This window comes from Macaca thibetana, chromosome 2 (assembly GCF_024542745.1).
Source record: "Macaca thibetana thibetana isolate TM-01 chromosome 2, ASM2454274v1, whole genome shotgun sequence".
Classification (NCBI taxonomy): Eukaryota; Metazoa; Chordata; class Mammalia; order Primates; family Cercopithecidae; genus Macaca; species Macaca thibetana.
Genome location: NC_065579.1, coordinates 100498689 through 100518367, shown reverse-complemented (window position 1 = coordinate 100518367; position 19679 = coordinate 100498689). Strand labels below are relative to the sequence as shown.

Genomic DNA, 19679 nt, shown 5'->3' with positions numbered 1-19679 from the left:
CTGTCTGAAAAAATTGAGAGGGCTCCCTCAGTGAAAGGAAGTCTTGACTTCAAGGGGCGGCTCTTCTCATGGGCACTGGACAGCGCCCAGTGGACTAGTTCTTGCTTAGCTAGGAGAGGTTAACCTTGAAGTAGGCAAAATTCAAGTATACAGGATTTTAAAGGCATCATTAGGTATTTTCATATTCAAGCCCATATCTATATCCGTATTTATATCCATTTCTAAATCTGTATCTATATATGTATTTTTTATTGAGACAGGGTTTTGCTCTATCACCCAGGATGTAGTGCAGTAGTGGGATCTCAGCTCACTGCACTCCTAGTCTCAAGTGATCCTCTTGTCTCAGTCTCCCTAGTAGCTGGGACTATAGCCATGCACCCCTACACCCAGCTAATTTTTGTTTATTTTTTTAGAGACCTAGATCTTGCCATGTTGCCCAGGCTGCTCTCAGCCTCCTAAAGTGTTGGGCTTATAGGCATGAGCCACCACGCCTGGCCTATGTACCTTTAATATCAAAGCCTTTTTAAGTTCTGGGATACATGTGTAGAACGTGCAGGTTTGTTACATAGGTATACACGTGCCATGGTGGTTTGCTGCACCCATCAACCCGTATTAGGTATTTCTCCTGACACTATCCCTCCCCTAGGCCCCCCGCCCCCAATGGGCCCCACTGTGTGATGTTCCCCTCCCTGTGTCCATGTGTTCTCATTGTTCAGCTCCCATTTATCAGGGAGAACATGCAGTGTTTGGTTTTCTGTTCTTGTGTTAGTTTGCTGAGAGTGATGGTTTCCAGCTTCATCCATGTCCCTGCAAAGGATATGAACTCATCCGTTTTTATGACTGCACAGTATTCCATGGTGTATATGTGCTACATTTTCTTTATCCAGTCTATCATTGATGGACATTTGGGTTGATTCCAAGTCTTTGCTGTTGTGAACAGTGCTGCAATAAACATACTTGTGCATGTGTCTTTATAATAGAATGATTTATAATCTTTTGAGTATATACCCAGAAATGGGATTGCTGGGTTAAATGGTATTTCTGGTTCTAGATCCTTGAGGAATCGCCACACTGGCTTCCACAATGGTTCAACTAATTTACACTTCCACCAACAGTGTAAAAGCATTCCTATTTCTCCACATCCTCTCCAGCATCTGTTGTTTTATGACTTTTTAATGATCATCATTCTAACTGGCATGAGATGGTATCTCATTGTTGTTTTGATTTGCATTTCTCTAATGACCAGTGATGATGAGCTTTTCTTCATGTGTTTGTTGGCAGCATAAACTTCTTCTTTTGAGAAGTGTCTGTTCGTATCCTTCCCCTACTTTTTGATGGGATTGTTTGTTTTTGTCTTGTAAATTATTAAAGTTCCTTGTAGATTCTGGATATTAGCCCTTTGTCAGATGGATAGATTGCAAAAATTTTCTCCCATTCTCTAGGTTGCCTGTTCACTCTAATGATAGTTTCTTTTTCTCTGCAAAAGCTCTTTAGTTTAATAGATCCCATTTGTTTATTTTGGCTTTTGTTGCCATTGCTTCTGGGGTTTTAGTCATGAAGTCTTTGCCCATGCCTATGTCCTGAATGGTGTTGCCTAGGTTTTCTTCCAGGGTTTTTATGGTTTTAGCTCTTATATTTATGTCTTTAATCCATCTTGAGTTAATTTTTGTATAAGGTGTAAGGAAGGGGTCCAGTTTTAGTTATCTGTGTATGGCTAGCCAGTTTTCCCAACACCATTTATTAAATAGGGAATACTTTCCCCATTGCTTTTCTTGTCAGGTTTGTCAAAGATCAGGTGGTTGTAGATGTGTGGCATTACTTCTGAAGCCTCTGTTCTGTTCCATTGGTCTATATATGTGTTTTGGTACCAGTACCATGCTGTTTTGGTTACTGTAGCCTTGTAGTATAGTTTGAATTCAGGTGGCATGATGCCCCCAGCCTCCATCCTTCTTTTTGCTTAGGATTGTGTTGGCTATAGAGGCTCTTTTTTGGTTCCAGATGAAATTCAAAGTAGGTTTTTCTAATTCTGTAAAGAAAGTCAGTGGTAGCTTGATGGGGATAGCATTAAATCTATAAATTACTTTGGGCAGTATGGCCGTTTTCACAATATTGATTCTTCATATCCATGAGCATGGAATGTTTTTCCATTTGTTTGTGTCCTCGCTTATTTCCTTGAACAGTGGTTTGTAGTTCTCCTTGAAGAGGTCCTTCACATCCCTTGTAAGTTGTATTCCTAGGTATTTTATTCTCTTTGTAGCAATTTTGAATGGGAGTTCACTCATGATTTGGCTCTCTGTTTGTCTATTATTGGTATATAGTCTATTATTGGTGTATAGGAATGCTTGTGATTTTTGCACATTGATTTTATATCCTAAGACTTTGCTTAAATTGCTTATCAGCTTAAGGAGATTTTGTAAGGAGATTTTGGGCTGAGACGATGGGGTTTTCTAAATAGAAAATCATGTCATCTGCAAACAGAGACAATTTGACTTCCTCTCTTCCTATTGGAGTATCCTTTATTTCTTTCTCTTGCCTGATTGCCTTGGCCAGAACTTCCAACACTATGTTGAACAGGAGCGGTGAGAGAGGGCATCCTTGTCTTGTGCCAGCTTTCAAAGGGAATGCTTCCAACTTTTGCCTGTTCAATATATTGGCTGTAGGTTTGTCATAAATAGCTGTCATTATTTTGAGACATTCCATCAATACCTAGTTTATTGAGAGTTTTTAGCATGAAGGGTGTTGAATTTTATTGAAGGCCTTTTCTGCATCTATCAAGAGAATCATGTGGTTTTTGTCATTGGTTCTGTTTATGTGATGGATTATGTTTAATGATTTGTGTATGTTGAACCAGCCTTGCATCCCAGGGATGAAGCCAACTTGATCATGATGGATAAGGTGATGCTGGATTCGGTTTGCCAGTATTTTATTGAGGATTCTTGCATCTATATTCATCAGAGATATTGCCTGAAATTTTCTTTTTTTGGTGTGCCTCTGCCAGGTTTTGCTATCAGAATGATGCTGGCCTCATAAAATGAGTTAGGGAGAATTCTCTCTTTTTCTATTGATTGGAATAGTTTCAGAAGGAATGGTACCAGCTCCTCTTTGTACTTCTGGTAGAATTTGGCTGTGAATCTGTCTAGTCCTGGGCTTTTTTTGGTTGGTAGGCTATTAATTACTTCCTCAATTTCAGAACTTGTTATTGGTCTATTCAGGGATTCGACTTCTTCCTGGTTCAGTGTTGGTAGGATGTATGTGCCCAGGAATTTATCCATTTCTTCTAGATTTTCTAGTTTATTTGTGTAGAGGCGTTTATGGTATTCTCTAATGGTAGTTTGTATTTCTGTGGGATCAGTGGTGGTCTCCCCTTTATCAATTTTTATTGTGTCTATTTGATTCTTCTCTCTTTTTTTCTTTATTAGTCTGGCTAGTGGTCTATTTTGTTGATCTTTTCAAAAAACCAGCGCCTGGATTCATTGATTTTTTTGAAGTGTTCTTCCTCTTCTTTTTTTTTTTATTATTATTATACTTTAAGTTCTAGGGTACATGTGCATAACGTGCAGGTTTGTTACATATGTATACCTGTGCCATGTTGGTGTGCTGCACCCATCAACTCGTCAGCACCCATCAACTCGTCATTTACATCAGGTATAACTCCCAATGCAATCCCTCCCCCTACCCCCATGATAGGCCCCGGTGTGTGATGTTCCCCTTCCTGAGTCCAGGTGATCTCATTGTTCAGCTCCCACCTATGAGTGAGAACATGCGGTGTTTGGTTTTCTGTTCTTGTGATAGTTTGCTGAGAATGATGGTTTCCAGCTGCATCCATGTCCCTCCAAAGGACACAAACTCATCCTTTTTTATGGCTGCATAGTATTCCATGGTGTATATGTGCCACATTTTCTTAATCCAGTCTGTCACTGATGGACACTTGGGTTGATTCCAAGTCTTTGCTATTGTGAATAGTGCCACAATAAACATATGTGTGCATGTGTCTTTATAGCAGCATGATTTATAATCCTTTGGGTATATACCCAGTAATGGGATGGCTGGGTCATATGGTACTTCTAGTTCTAGATCCTTGAGGAATCGCCATACTGTTTTCCATAATGGTTGAACTAGTTTACAATCCCACCAACAGTGTAATAGTGTTCCTATTTCTCCACATCCTCTCCAGCACCTGTTGTTTCCTGACTTTTTAATGATTGCCATTCTAACTGGTGCGAGATGGTATCTCATTGTGGTTTTGATTTGCATTTCTCTGATGGCCAGTGATGATGAGCATTTTTTCATGTGTCTGTTGGCTGTATGAATGTCTTCTTTTGAGAAATGTCTGTTCATATCCTTTGCCCACTTTTTGATGGGGTTGTTTGTTTTTTTCTTGTAAATTTGTTTGAGTTCTTTGTAGGTTCTGGATATTAGCCCTTTGTCAGATGAGTAGATTGCAAAAATTTCCTCCCATTCTGTAGGTTGCCTGTTCACTCTGATGGTAGTTTCTTTTGCTGTGCAGAAGCTCTTTAGTTTAATTAGATCCCATTTGTCAATTTTGGCTTTTGTTGCCATTGCTTTTGGTGTTTTAGACATAAAGTCCTTGCCCATGCCTATGTCCTGAATGGTATTACCTAGGTTTTCTTCTAGGGTTTTTATGGTATTAGGTCTTACATTTAAGTCTTTAATCCATCTTGAATTAATTTTTGTATAAGGAGTAAGGAAAGGATCCAGTTTCAGCTTTCTACTTATGGCTAGCCAATTTTCCCAGCACCATTTATTAAATAGGGAATCCTTTCCCCATTTCTTGTTTTTGTCAGGTTTGTCAAAGATCAGATGGCTGTAAATGTGTGGTATTATTTCTGAGGGCTCTGTTCTGTTCCATTGGTCTATATCTCTGTTTTGGTACCAGTACCATGCTGTTTTGGTTACTGTCGCCTTGTAGTGTAGTTTGAAGTCAGGTAGCGTGATGCCTCCAGCTTTGTTCTTTTGACTTAGGATTGTCTTGGCAATGCGGGCTCTTTTTTGGTTCCATATGAACTTTAAAGCAGTTTTTTCCAATTCTGTGAAGAAAGTCATTGGTAGCTTAATGGGGATGGCATTGAATCTATAAATTACCTTGGGCAGTATGGCCATTTTCACAATATTGATTCTTCCTATCCATGAGCATGGAATGTTCTTCCATTTGTTTGTGTCCTCTTTTATTTCACTGAGCAGTGGTTTGTAGTTCTCCTTAAAGAGGTCCTTTACATCCCTTGTAAGTTGGATTCCTAGGTATTTTATTCTCTTTGAAGCAATTGTGAATGGAAGTTCATTCATGATTTGGCTCTCTGTTTGTCTGTTACTGGTGTATAAGAATGCTCGTGATTTTTGCACATTGATTTTGTATCCTGAGACTTTGCTGAAGTTTCTTATCAGCTTAAGGACATTTTCGGCTGAGACAATGGGGTTTTCTAAATATACAATCATGTCATCTGCAAACAGGGACAATTTGACTTCTTCTTTTCCTAAATGAATACCCTTTATTTCTTTCTCTTGCCTGATTGCCCTGGCCAGAACTTCCAACACTATGTTGAATAAGAGTGGTGAGAGAGGGCATCCCTGTCTTGTGCCAGTTTTCAAAGGGAATTTTTCCAGTTTTTGCCCATTCAGTATGATATTGGCTGTGGGTTTGTCATAAATAGCTCTTATTATTTTGAGATACGTTCCATCAATACTGAATTTATTGAGCATTTTTAGCATGAAGGGCTGTTGAATTTATCAAAGGTCTTTTCTGCATCTATTGAGATAATCATGTGGTTTTTGTCTTTGGTTCTGTTTATATGCTGGATTACGTTTATTGATTTGCATATGTTGAACCAGCCTTGCATCCCAGGGATGAAGCCCACTTGATCATGGTGGATAAGCTTTTTGATGTGCTGCTGGATCCGGTTTGCCAGTATTTTATTGAGGATTTTTGCATCGATGTTCACCAGGGATATTGGTCTAAAATTCTCTTTTTTTGTGTGTGTCTCTGCCAGGCTTTGGTATCAGGACGATGTTGGCCTCATAAAATGAATTAGGGAGGATTCCCTCTTTTTCTATTGACTGGAATAGTTTCAGAAGGAATGGTATCAGCTCCTTCTTATACCTCTGGTAGAATTCAGCTGTGAATCCATCTGGTCCTGGGCTTTTTTTGGTTGGTAGGCTACTAACTATTGCCTCAGTTTCAGAGCCTGCTATTGGTCTATTCAGGAATTCAGCTTCTTCCTGGTTTAGTCTTGGGAGAGTGTAAGTGTCCAGGAAATTATCCATTTCTTCTGGATTTTCTAGTTTATTTGCATAAAGGTGTTTATAGTATTCTCTGATGGTAGTTTGTATTTCTGTGGGGTCGGTGGTGATATCCCCTTTATCATTTTTTATTGCATCTATTTGATTCTTCTCTCTTTTCTTCTTTATTAGTCTTGCTAGCGATCTATCAATTTTGTTGATCTTTTCAAATAACCAACTCCTGGATTCATTGATTTTTTGGAGTTTTTTTTTGTGTCTCTATCTCCTTCAGTTCTGCTCTGATCTTAGTTATTTCTTGCCTTCTGCTAGCTTTTGAATGTGTTTGCTCTTGCTTCTCTAGTTCTTTTAATTGTGATGTTAGAGTGTCAATTTTAGATCTTTCCAGATTTCTCTTGTGGGCATTTAGTGCTATAAATTTCCCTCTGCGCACTGCTTTAAATGTGTCCCAGAGATTCTGGTATGTTGTATCTTTGTTCTCATTGGTTTCAAAGAACATCTTTCTTTTTGCCTTCATTTTGTTATGTACCTAGTAGTCATTCAGGAGCAGGTTATTCAGTTTCCATGTAGTTGAGCAGTTTTGATTGAGTTTCTTAGTCCTGAGTTCTAGTTTGATTGCACTGTGGTCTGAGGGACAGTTTGTTATAATTTCTGTTCTTGTACATTTGCTGAGGAGTACTTTACTTCCAATTATGTGGTCAATTTTGGAATAAGTGTGATGTGGTGCTGAGTAGAATGTATATTCTGTTGATTTGGGGTGGAGAGTTCTGTAGATGTCTATTAGGTATGCTTGCTGCAGAGATGAGTTCAATTCCTGGATATCCTTGTTAACTTTCTGTCTCATTGATCTGTCTAATGTTGACAGTGGGGTGTTGAAGTCTCCCATTATTATCGTATGGGAGTCTAAGTCTCTTTGTAAGTCTCTAAGGACTTGCTTTATGAATCTGGGTGCTCCTATATTGGGTGCATATATATTTAGGATAGTTAGCTCTTCCTGTTGAATTGATCCCTTTACCATTATGTAATGGCCTTCTTTGTCTCTTTTGATCTTTGATGGTTTAAAGTCTGTTTTATCAGAGACTAGTATTGCAACCCCTGCTTTCTTTTGTTCTCCATTTGCTTGGTAGATCTTCCTCCATCCCTTTATTTTAAGCCTATGTATGTCTCTGCATGTGAGATGGGTCTCCTGAATACAGCAAACTGATGGGTCTTGACTCTTTATCCAGTTTGCCGGTCTGTGTCTTTTAATTGGAGCATTTAGTCTATTTACATTTAAGGTTAATATTGTTATGTGTGAACTTGATCCTGCCATTATGATACTAAATGGTTATTTTGCTCGTTAGTTGATGCAGTTTCTTCCTAGCCTTGATGGTCTTTACATTTTGGCATGTTTTTGCGATGGCTGGTACCGGTTGTTCCTTTCCATGTTTAGTGCTTCCTTCAGGGTCTCTTGTAAGGCAGGCCTGGTGGAGACAAAATCTCTAAGCATTTGCTTATCTGTAAAGGATTTTATTTCTCCTTCACTTATGAAACTTAGTTTGTCTGGATATGAAATTCTGGGTTTAAAATTCTTTTCTTTAAGAATGTTGAATATTGGCCCCCACTCTCTTCTGGCTTGTAGAGTTTCTGCCAAGAGATCTGCTCTTAGTCTGATGGGCTTCCGTTTGTGGGTAACCCGACCTTTCTCTCTGGCTGCCCTTAAGATTTTTTCCTTCATTTCAACTTTGGTGAATCTGGCAATTATGTGTCTTGGAGTTGCTCTTCTCGAGGAGTATCTTTGTGGCGTTCTCTGTATTTCCTGAATTTGAATGTTGGCCTGCCCTACTAGGTTGGGGAAGTTCTCCTGGATGATATCCTGAAGTGTTTTCCAACTTGGTTCCATTTTCCCCCTCACTTTCAGGCACCCCAATGAGACATAGATTTGGTCTTTTTACATAATCCCATACTTCTTGCAGGCTTTGTTCATTTCTTTTTCTTCTGTTTTCTTTAGATTTCTCTTCTCGCTTCATTTCATTCATTTGATCCTCAATCGCTGATACTCTTTCTTCTAGTTGATCGAGTCGGTTACTGAAGCTTGTGCATTTGTCACGTATTTCTCGTGTCATGGTTTTCATCTCTGTCAGTTCGTTTATGGCCTTCTCTGCATTAATTATTCTAGTTATCAATTCTTCCATTCTTTTTTCAAGATATTTAGTTTCTTTGCACTGGGTAATTCCTCCTTTAGCTCTGAGAAGTTTGACGGACTGGAGGCTTCTTCTCTCATCTCGTCAAAGTCATTCTCTGTCCAGCTTTGCTCTGTTGCTGGCAATGAGTTGCGTTCCTTTGCAGGGGGATATGCGCTCTTATTTTTTGAATTTCCAGCTTTTCTGCCCTGCTTTTTCCCCATCTTTTTGGTTTTATCTGCCTCTGGTCTTTGATGATGGTGACGTACTGATGGGGTTTTGGTGTGGGTGTCCTTCCTGTTTGTTAGTTTTCCTTCTAACAGTCAGGACCCTCAGCTGTAGGTCTGTTGGAGATTGCTTGAGGTCCACTCCAGACCCTGTTTGCCTGCGTATCAGCAGCAGAGGCTGCAGAAGATAGAATATTGCTGAACAGTGAGTGTACCTGTCTGATTCTTGCTTTGGAAGCTTCCTCTCAGGGGTGTACTCCATTGTGTGAGGTGTGGGGTGTCAGTCTGCCCCTAGTAGGGGATGTCTCCCAGTTAGGCTACTCAGGGGTCAGGGACCCACTTGAGCAGACAGTCTGTCCATTCTCAGATCTCAGCCTCCGTTTTGGGAGATCCACTGCTCTCTTCAAAGCTGTCAGACAGAGTCGTTTGCATCTGCAGAGGTTTCAGCTGCTTTTTGTTGTTGTTGTTGTTGTTTAGCTGTGCCCTGTCCCTAGAGGTGGAGTCTATAGAGACAGGCAGGACTCCCTGAGCTGCTGTGAGCTCCACCCAGTTCGAGCTTCCCAGCTGCTTTGCTTACCTACTTAAGCCCCAGCAATGGTGGGCGCCCCTCCCCCAGCCTGGCTGCTGCCTTGCCAGTAGATCACAGACTGCTGTGCTAGCAATGAGGGAGGCTCCATGGGCATGGGACCCTCCCGGCCAGGTGTGGGATATAATCTCCTGGTGTGCCCGTTTGCTAAGATCCTTGGTAAAGCGCAGTATTGGGGGTGGGAGTTACCCTATTTTCCAGGTGTTGTGTGTCTCAGTTCCCCTGGCTAGGAAAAGGGATTCCCTTCCCCCTTGCGCTTCCCAGGGAGGCGATGCCTCGCCCTGCTTCAGCTCTTGCTGGATGGGCTGCAGCAGCTGACTAGCACCAATTGTCCTGCACTCCCTAGTGAGATGAACCCAGTACCTCAGCTGAAAATGCAGAAATCACCTGTCTTCTGTGTCGCTCACACTGGGAGTTGGAGACTGGAGCTGTTCCTATTCGGCCATCTTGCTCCGCCCCCCAAAACTTCTCAACTTCTTAACCTTGAAGTGTTTTTCATGTCTCTTTGTCCATTTAAGACCTGTGGTTCAGTCCTGTCAATTCACGTAAGCCTATGTGGACCTCAGAGAGCTGAAACTTGAGGGCTTGGATTTGACAGCACTATACTAAACTGACAGAATTCATGGGATGTAAACTTTACTTTTGTGCCTCACTATCTCTTTAAACCAAATTAGAGGCTGAAGTTCGTCTATACTTGAATTCCTGAATGAAAATTCCAGCAGTCCCATGGCTTTCGTCATTATGCTTAGGCAGAAAAAAGTCCCAGGATCATTTGAGGTCACAAAAGGACAATTTCAATTCAAAAATTAAAAAGTTGATCCCTATATAATAATCAAAACTCCATTTGATTTGACACTTAGATCTTCCCCGCTTTCCCAGCTCACCCAGCTCGCTGAGGAATAACCACTTGTGGGAGAGAGGAGCAGGGCACAACACTGTCTATCTTTCTCTCTGTCCTGCATTTTGACCCCTCCCCAGCTTGCTAAGCATGGGTGCTCACCCTCTCACTGTGTGGGAGCTGGGAAGGGAAAAAGGGTTGGTATTAGGAAAGTTTTTGTTTGACTGGTCCTGCCATAAGATGATGTTGCCCTTTCTGGCGCTGGTGGATGTTTACAAGTTAATCATTTCTCTCATGGGCTGCTTCGGTAGAGTCATTGGCGTCATTCCTCAGAATATTCAACATAGTTTTTAAAAAATGCATTTTCCAACTGGGCACGGTGGCTCACGCCTGTAAGCCCAGCACTTTGGGAGGCCGAGGCGGGTGGATCACGAGGTCAGGAGATCAAGACCATCCTGGCTAACACGGTGAAACCCTGTCTCTACTAAAAGATACAAAAAATTAGCCGGGCGTGGTGGCGGGTGCCTGTAGTCCCAGCTACTCCGGAGGTTGAGGTGGGAGAATGGCAATGAACCCGGTAGGCAGAGCTTGTAGTGAGGCGAGATTGCGCCACTGCACTGCAGCCTGGGTGATAGAGCCAGACTTTGTCTAAAAAAAAAAAGAAAAGCATTTTCCCTGGCTGTCAACCTCCCATCATCCCGTCGTTTTGGCAGGCCACTGCATACACATATGCTGTTGGGGTCCACTGGGCAGGACTGGAAATCCTCCAGTCAGCTCTCTGGTATCTGGCCCATGAAAAGAATTCTACATTCTTGGCCAAAATCATCTCTAGAAGTATAGATCCCTCCCAAAGTAATGGCAGTTCTCCTCCACCCCACCCCCAGTGCAACTGGCTGGCCTGTTCCTTGTCTCCAGATTTCCTGGGTGTGAGTCAGATCCTCATGCATGGTGCTTCTTTAACTCTGGTGACTCCTACTGAGCTCTCAGGTGATGCCACTGGCATCACTCTCACCAGGCTTAAGGTGAGAAGAAGGCACCCCTGAATACCAGTAGCCCTCTACAAAGAACTTTTCAAATACCTCCTTAATTTCATCAATCAATCCAATCCCTTTGTCCCCCTTATAAGCGAGTCTCAAGAGTTGTGAAATCTGTTTTTACAATTCCTTTGGAAATTACCTTATTGTCTACTTTGGGATACAGCATCTAAGGAATCCTACTGCCTCAATAAAAACTTCCAATATGATATCTTGGTGCATACTGTTAGTGTTTTGCATTAGTGAGAAGCATTTGACTAATACACAATTGAACCCTATTTTGTTTGCTTTATATTGCATCCAGACTCAAGGAAAAACTAACCTGGGGACTAAGTGGCTTGACCACTTCACACCCCAAGTTCTCCCCCTGACAACCCGTTCTTTCTCCTCCTCTCCTCCTCATGGCTGAGGAGAGCCAAGTCCTGTGGATTATCAGGAGTCAGAAACTTCTTCTGTAAAGGACAAAAAAGTAAATATTTTAGGATTTGTGGGCTATACAGTCTCCGTTGCAACTATTCAACTTTCATAGTAGTGCAAAAGCAGCCACAGACAATGCATAAAAAAATGAGCCTGGCAGTGTTCCAGTGACACTCTATTTACAAACAGGCAGTGGGCCAGGTTTGTCCTGCAGGTCCTTGACCGAGCCCTGGATTAGGTCAGAGACTAGCAAAAGAAGAATGATGACCCTAACTACACTTGGGATTTACCTGGGAAGAAGTGGACAAAAACCTCAGTAAAGCTTTTTTTTTTTTTTTTTTTTTTTTTTTTGAGACGGAGTCTCGCTCTGTCGCCCAGGCTGGAGTGCAGTGGCCAGATCTCAGCTCACTGCAAGCTCCGCCAGTAAAGCTTTTTTTATAGTCCATAGGCTACAAAGGACCAGAAACTGCTTTGTTCAGGAGATGTGAAGCCTTTAGAATTTTAGCTCTGGAATCTGTAGAACACTTCAGGATCTCAAGCTGGAAAGGACCATCTTCTGAAACTGCAGATTATTATGCTGAACAAAAGGAGGAGGAGTAAAGCAAACAGGGAAGAAAACAGAGAGGCACAATAAAGGGCATCGGTCATTGCCCAATGTCACACTAGGCATCACCACAGCAGGCATCTGTGGGTCACTTTTGTGCCACGGTGCCTTCCAACAAACTGATCCACCTGCCTGGATGCTACTCTCACTCCCACCCTCTGCTTCATGAAAAAACTGTTCTAACACTAGTTCAAATGCGTAGTAAATGCTTTATCTGTCAAGCCTTAACCAAACATGCCCAACTGTCTTCCAATATCCAGCATCTACATCTTGTTGCCCCAGGAATGTTCTCCAAAGCTGGGAAGGCCTCCTGCCCTGTCAAGGCCAGCGGGAAGTGCTGGGGATTAACATTCCCCAGGAGCAATCCTCGGCCAATGACTGGCGGGAATGGATTGTAAATACCCCAACTCCCTCACCCCTCAAATCAGGAGAAGTATGTTGTGCTGTCTCGCAGAATTTCCAAGTGGCTTTAACTCCAGTCACCCCCTGTGAAAAATGGCTGGATAATGTACCCTTGTTCGCATCTTCTCCTCCCTCCCTATTTTACTTCCTCACTTTCCTACTGGAGTTTCCTGCACTTTGTAAATAAACTTTTTTCCCTCAAATCCTTGCTCAGGGTCTGTGCCTGGAGGAACCCCATCTAAGCAGAAAGACACCTTCTCTGTGCACCTTTCTTCAATGTCTCCCTCCTACTATCTGCAGCAGTGTCCTTCAGGCACCCCTCACGTTTCATTACAGCCACAGGAATCAGGTCGGTCTCCTCCACTGAACGGTGAGTGAGTGTTCTAGAAATGGATCTCATTCATATTGCATCACCAGCATTTTCCCTATTGTTGTGCAGTGTTCAGGGCATGTGTTTGAGGGCTACGGGATGCTGGATGCATAGGTAGAGGAGGGGTCAAGAGGCAGATTTGAGAGGCAGATTTGAAGGGGTTAGTGCTGCACCACTACCACATGTGGCCCTTGAAATTTAAATCCTAAGTAATTTAAATTGAATAAAATTTAAAAATTCAGTGCCTTAGCCACCTAAGCCACATTTCAATGCTCAAGTGCTCAATAGTTGCATGTGGCAGGTGGCGATCATATTGGACAGTGCAGATACAGAACATTTCCCTCGGTGTATTTCTATCATTCTTGAACAGAGCTGGGCTGGTGAACAAAGCAGCACACACCAATTCATGATTTGGTTAGGTGAAGTTTAAGTGAATCAAAAAGCTCCGAAAAGCTTCCAAGGGTAAGAGGAGTATGGTGTGAACAAGCAACTCTATCCTGCGCTTGTGGTTACCTAAGGGCAGATGCAACTTCATAATGCGAGAGAGAATCAGTGATGTATAATTCAGTTTTTAAATGATTGTTTTATTTACATTTTGGCTGAACCACAAAAAAGAGAAGTACTTCAAAGTGTCCTAGCCAAATTGAGATTCGTGTTGTGTGGTTTAGAGTGTTCCAGAGTTCACATCCTGTGTCGGCCATGCAGAGCTCTCAGATAGGCATAACAGTGACAAAAGGCCAGGCCACTCACCAGAGGGTGAGGATGGATGGAATGATGGCCAAGAGAATGCACTCCCTTTCTCCAAGCATTGGATTGGGAAGTAGAAAATGTCTTCTGGTCTTTGCGTGGAACTCTCATCTGGGTTGAATTTAAGCATTGGTAATTCCTTTTTAAGGCATAGTCATGAACTCTGGCAGTGGAGGACAAGAGCAGTATTCAATTCAGTCTGATGGTGAGCCCCCTGTGGGCAGCATCCAAGTTGAGACTGAATTGGACATCCCCAGGGAGCTCACCATCAGACTGAATTGGACACCTGTGGATGTGCCCTCGTTTGTTTTCTCAGAACTTAGCTAAGAACATGGTGGATGCTCAGCAAATGTTTGCTGAATAGTAAATGACCAAATGAATGAACAAGACCTGAGTACCCCTTAGTGAACAGTGGGAACCATGCCTGGCCTCACGACCAGTGGAGGTAATGCTGTGGGCTTGTCCACCACTCCTCTTCTCCTTTCTGTTATCATCTATTTTGTAAACTTAGAGCCTCCAGCTCCTAACATTTTAGCAAGATTAGAGTCTACTTGGGCCACAGAGGGGCCTTAGAGATGATCTAATTCAACTTTTTTTATTATATGGATGAGGAAATCAAGGCTAAAGAGGCCAAATAATTTGTGCCAGGTCACAGGATTAATTCATAGCAGGAGGCTTCTAATCTCCTTATGGCTGGTAGGACGGATGCCTACTTCTGAACATCTGCATAGCGGCCTAGTCTTTTATTTTTTATATCATTCTAAGGTTGTATTTATTTTTTGAATGAGTAGTATGTTCCCATGACTGAAAATCCAGAAGGCACAAAAAGTCATACTTCTTTTCCTGTTCTCCAGCCACCCCATATTGGTACTGGTTTCTTTTGTATCCTTAGAGAGGAGGTCTATACATCTACGTACAAAGTAAAACATGTGTGTCTTTTTTTTTTTTTTTTAAGCATATGATACACTACTTTGCCCTTTGTTTTTTTTTTTTGGTTGTTGTTGTTGTTTGTTTGTTTTGACGACGTCTCGCTCTTGTCACTCAGGCTGAAATGCAGTGGTGCTGTCTCAGCTCATTGCAACCTCGCCTCCCGGGTTCAAGTGATTCTCCTGCCTCAGCCTCCTGAATAGCTGCGATTACAGGTACCCGCCACCACACCTGGCTAATTTTTGTACTTTAGTAAAGACAGGGTTTTGCCGTGTTGGCCAGGATGGTCTCTATCTCCTCATCTCGTGATCCGCTCACCTCGGCCACCCAAAGTGCTGGGATTACAGGCGTGAGCCACCGTGCCCAGGCTTGCCCTTTGATTTTTACACTCAACCATATATCACTCCTAGTGCTTTAATTCATCCTTCACGCTGTCTCTTGGTCAAATTCTCCTGAGTGCTCCTGGAACTTCTCTTACCAGCTGCTGATCTTTCCTTGCCTCCACACTTGCACTCACCTCCTCACTCCCTCCTGCATGGTTCTGGGGCCTCCACTCCATGCTCTATGTGTTACCAGACATATCTTCCTGCATTGTTTTTCTCCCCTGCTCTAAACCCTTCCATAGCTCTCCTTGTGTGAAATTTATGGCCCACCCTACCCTGTCCATGCCACCCTCTTGTCCACAAATGTGCATCTTTGGATGTGCATCTCATCTTTGGATGGGGCATTCTCTTGGGTTAAAGGTGGCTTCTCCCAAATCCTCTCCCTTTCTAAATCCTGCCTTTCTTTCAGATAACTGCTCAAAAGCTACTTCCTCCATGAAATCTTCCTCCCCTCAGGTTCCAGCAAGAAGTAGTTTTTCCCTTCCTGGTCCAGGCCTAGCATTGAGTGTCTACCTCTTTGCACCAGAGTTGTTTGTTTCCATCTTATAACCCCTACTAGACTGAAGGTTTCATAGGGGCAGGGATTGTGCTTGTCTTACACAGTTTTGCATCTTTCACTTAACCTGAAGCAGTGTTTGTGCATCCTGTCCAGATCACCTAACAGATAGGTGAAGGGTGAAGAGGAAGAGCAGGAAGAGCTATTGGACAGACAGCTGGCAAGGCTCACATTGCACAGTCATATGATCTCTACTGAGAGGCACAAGTTAATCAGAAGCTTAGAACTTACTTCCCACAGAAGCCATAACTAGGGAGAACCAAAGGGAATGGGGACCTGGGCCACTCTTACTTTTTTGGGGGGAGATACTTTTACATCATAAGTTGCATGTTTTCCTCCTTAGGATGTAGCTCACACAAAGTCTTATTCATCTTTGTATCTATCATAGCTTCTAGGGCAGGGTATTAAATACAGGCTCTCAAGAAAAGCTCAACTGAATAAAAACGATGGAGTAGAAAGTCCTACTAAACAAATTGGTTTACGATGAACTGACATATATATGCTGCCCTGGGTGGTGATTATTCTTGGCAGAGCCTAGATCACAAGGGTATTTTACATTTCCTTCTGACACCTAAAATCTGCAATTTCAAGGATGACTCTGGAACATCCAGACATTTTAGCTAGGGCAGTTGTTCTAAAAGTGTGGTTCCAGGACCAGCATCATCAGCATCACCTGAAAACTTGCTAGTGATGCTAGGCACATTCTTGTGTCTCATTCTAGATCTGCTGAATCAGAAACTCTGGGGTGGGGCCCAGCCATCCACGTTTTCACACACCTTCCAGGTGCTTCTGACGACAAGTTTGAGAGCCACTGAGCTACAGGTGTCAAGAGTCTCTGCAGGCCCAACACCTCCCCACTCCATACCCAGGCTACTTCATATTTAGAGTAGGCCCCTGGCCTCCTCAGCAATGCAAGATTGGCATTAAGAGGACAGTGCACAGTTCTCAGGGCTCTGTGAATCACCCATGGGAAATTTTGCCATTCAGTGTGAACAGGAAATCCACAAACTTTTAAGAATATTTAGAACAGGAATGGCATGCTGTTATGTTGCTTAAGATTATTTATTCACACTAAAAAAACAAGCCTTTCATTAAGCAGGGAAAGAACTAGGCACACTAGAAAATAAAATAGTTAACTTATTGTATTGTGTGAAAATGTTTTATTTATATCAATAGCTGGCTGAAGTTAACGTATAAAATATAAAAACTTTTACGTTTTTGTAGCTATTTAACAGTCAGGTGCATTAAAATGTAGGTAACTCTTCAGAGAAGCAAAGCTCTGCTTTTTAGGGTTGATGATGAGTATACCGCCCAACCCCTGGCCTGTGATAATGACCTTAGGGTACATGCATCTACTGCTACTGCTGTGTGTATATTTCAGTGTCTTCAAGAGCTTCGGTGCTGCACTGGAAGTTTGAAGGACTGTTCAAGAGGTGAGTGTGGAAGGCTTAATGTGTTTGCTTCATCTGCTTGGTCCTTCCTCGTTAGGCAATTTTCTGCATCTGACCTAAAACACAATAGAGAGTTCCGGCTCTGCTGTGGACGGAGAGACAGAGCTGGTTCTTTCCAGCTTCTCACTAGGAAGGAATGGGATGTATTTGCCCAGGTGCATGAGCACGTGCCTGTGGAAGAAGTGGCGCAGGTACTTCCGGAACCTCTCTCCAACAAAGGCGTAGATCACTGGGTTCACGCAGCAGTGGGAGTAGGCGATCACCTCCGTCGCCAGCACGAACAGGTCCAGATGCTTGCTCCGTTCACAGTCAAGTCCAAATAAGACGGATTGATAGGTAGAGATAAGGATAGCCACATTGTAGGGTGTCCAGAAAATGAAAAACACAGCCATGATGACAAAAATGAGCCGTATGGCCTTGTACTTTTTTTTACTGGGGCACCTCAGCAGCGTTTTGATGATTCCTGTGTAGCAGATGGCCATAACGAGCAGAGGGAGAGCGAGACACAAGATGGTCATTCTCAGAGTGTGGAAATGCCTCCAGCTATATACTGTATCCTGTGGGTAAATAGCACTGCAAAGAGTCTCTGGAAACAACTCTTCAGTCCCATAGAAAATAAATTCAGGAAGAGCTGCTAGCACTGCCAGGCCCCAGGTGACGATGCTAGTGATGACACCAAAAGTGACAGTCCTGGCTCGAAGGGCAAACACAGCATGGACAATGGCCAGGTACCTGTCAATCGTCAGGAGGATTATGAAAAAGATCTCGCTGTACAAGCCTGTGTGATAAAACCCCGAGAGGACCTTACACATGCCATGGCTGAAGACCCAGTTATGCTCCCTGACATAGTGGATCCAGAACGGAAGGGTGAAGAGGAAGAGCAGGTCCGAAATGGCCAGGTTGAGCAGGTAGATGTTGGTCATAATTCGGAGCCTCCTGTATTTTATGAGGATCATCACCACCACCACGTTGCCCAAGAGGCCCACCATGAACACCAGGGAATACAGCGGGGGCACGAACTGGGCTATCAGTGCTCCGACATCGGCTTTTTCACAGAGCAGGCCCATGTCATCATCGTACGATGTGGGACCAAAGGTCTCAATCGTATCTAGTGAGGTTGTCATTTCACTTCTCCCTGTGATAGAAGAAGAAAAATACAATCCCACAATTAAGCATAATCACCCTTTGTAAAACACAGCAGTTGATTTATTCATGTACTCAACAAAGATGCCACATGTGATAGCAGCCTAGGGATTCTTTAACAGGAATTTCAAAAGGCATATCAGAGGTACCAGGAGAGGGGTTCAGGAAGGAAAGAGCTGAAGCTTTCAAAGTCAGCATGATCCGAGATGGGAAAAGAAACAGAAATGTGGGATGGTGGTGATGAATGGGGATACTGATTTCTGAAAGCATTTGAAGGAAGAAATACAAAACAGGAAAAAACAGGCTGGATAATGATAACAATATAATAATCATTATTATTACTACTGTCTCTTACGGTGTTTTGCATTTTATGTTTTACAGTTTGTATATACTTTCAAAATCCTTATCCATTTAAAAGCAAAATATGTATAATAATAATAACAATGATGATTACAATTACAAGTAACTGTGCTTCTCTGGGGCCCCATAATGATGTGCCATTCATTAAAGTTAATGGGGAAATTGAACCCTTGAAGAAATTTAGTAATTTGTTCAAAATCCTCTAACAAGTAAATATAAAATTTGGGCTAGATCTTTAGTTTCTATCTATGTCCATTTCTCCTGTCACTAAATTCAAATGTAGTGATTTTTAAATTTAACTTTTGAAAAATTTGCTACAGACTTGAGGAACAACTGGTTTGTGTGCTCTTAACAGCATTCTTATTCCAAATGGCATAATCCAATCCATAGCAGCTGTGAAAAAAATACACCTTTTGTCTGTTACACCTGTACAAATACAGTAATTAACTATTACAATAATTACAATTATAAGCAGTATTAGTTTAGGTTACTTTCCTTTTCCTGCTCCTAGTGATGCTGAGTTAGGCTGGTAATGTGCCAAAAGCAAACCTCTGGGAGCTTCTCCATCACAAAGGGGTAAGCAGGAGGGGTCAGTCAATGGGATTTCTTATTGGACTCGATATTTCTTAGGCCAGGAGCCCTAAGGCCAATGCCTGCTTTTCTTGAGATTACAGACTTCGGTGGAGAAGGAGGAAAATAGAAAACAGATAAGGCAGGAGTCGTGGAAGGACAGTTAAGCCTTGCACTGGTTCCTCAAAGGGCATCCAACTGACTTTCTTCTTTCTAGGAGGAAGGGACAAGGGTGAAGATGTGAATATACAGGCTGATGAGCGTTTCTCGAGGTAAATCTGAGAAATGCTTAATACCTGGGGCCAATGCGAGGAATTGCTTTTGCTTCTTAATAGAATAATTGATCAAATACTGAGGCCCCACATGTTGGGGTTCTATGTGGTCAAAGTCAGTGAGAATAGAGATGGAAATGGAGCCAGTCTTAGCACCTCTCAGCTGGATGCCTTGGACAAGCCCTTAACGCAGAGCCTCCTTTTCTTATATCCAAATTGACGACCATTGGGTCACTAGGGGTTGTTATGAGGATAAATGAGAGTGTATGTGAGTTCACATTTGAAACCAGAAAAAGCTGTAAAACTGGTAGGAACCAGGAATGAAAGAAGGACAATTAGAAGCTATTTCAAATGAAATTAGGAAAAATAGGGTCCCTT

The 19679-nt window shown here is 42.5% G+C and overlaps 2 protein-coding genes across 2 annotated transcripts in view; both read right to left on the bottom strand.

Annotated features, from left to right (window-relative positions):
- Positions 1-19679, bottom strand: part of TMIE (transmembrane inner ear) — a 538092-nt gene that overhangs the window by 432220 nt on the left and 86193 nt on the right. The gene's annotated exons all lie outside the window — the stretch shown is intronic.
- Positions 16638-18459, bottom strand: CCR3 (C-C motif chemokine receptor 3). Its single transcript, XM_050780576.1, has one exon. The coding sequence runs from the start codon at positions 18078-18080 to the stop codon at positions 17013-17015; it is 1068 nt and encodes a 355-aa protein (XP_050636533.1). The 5' UTR covers positions 18081-18459; the 3' UTR covers positions 16638-17012.

Bases quoted from the DNA above. Each gene is read 5' to 3' on its own strand.
- CCR3 (XM_050780576.1), bottom strand. From the start codon at position 18,080: ATGACAACCTCACTAGATACGATTGAGACCTTTGGTCCCACATCGTAC.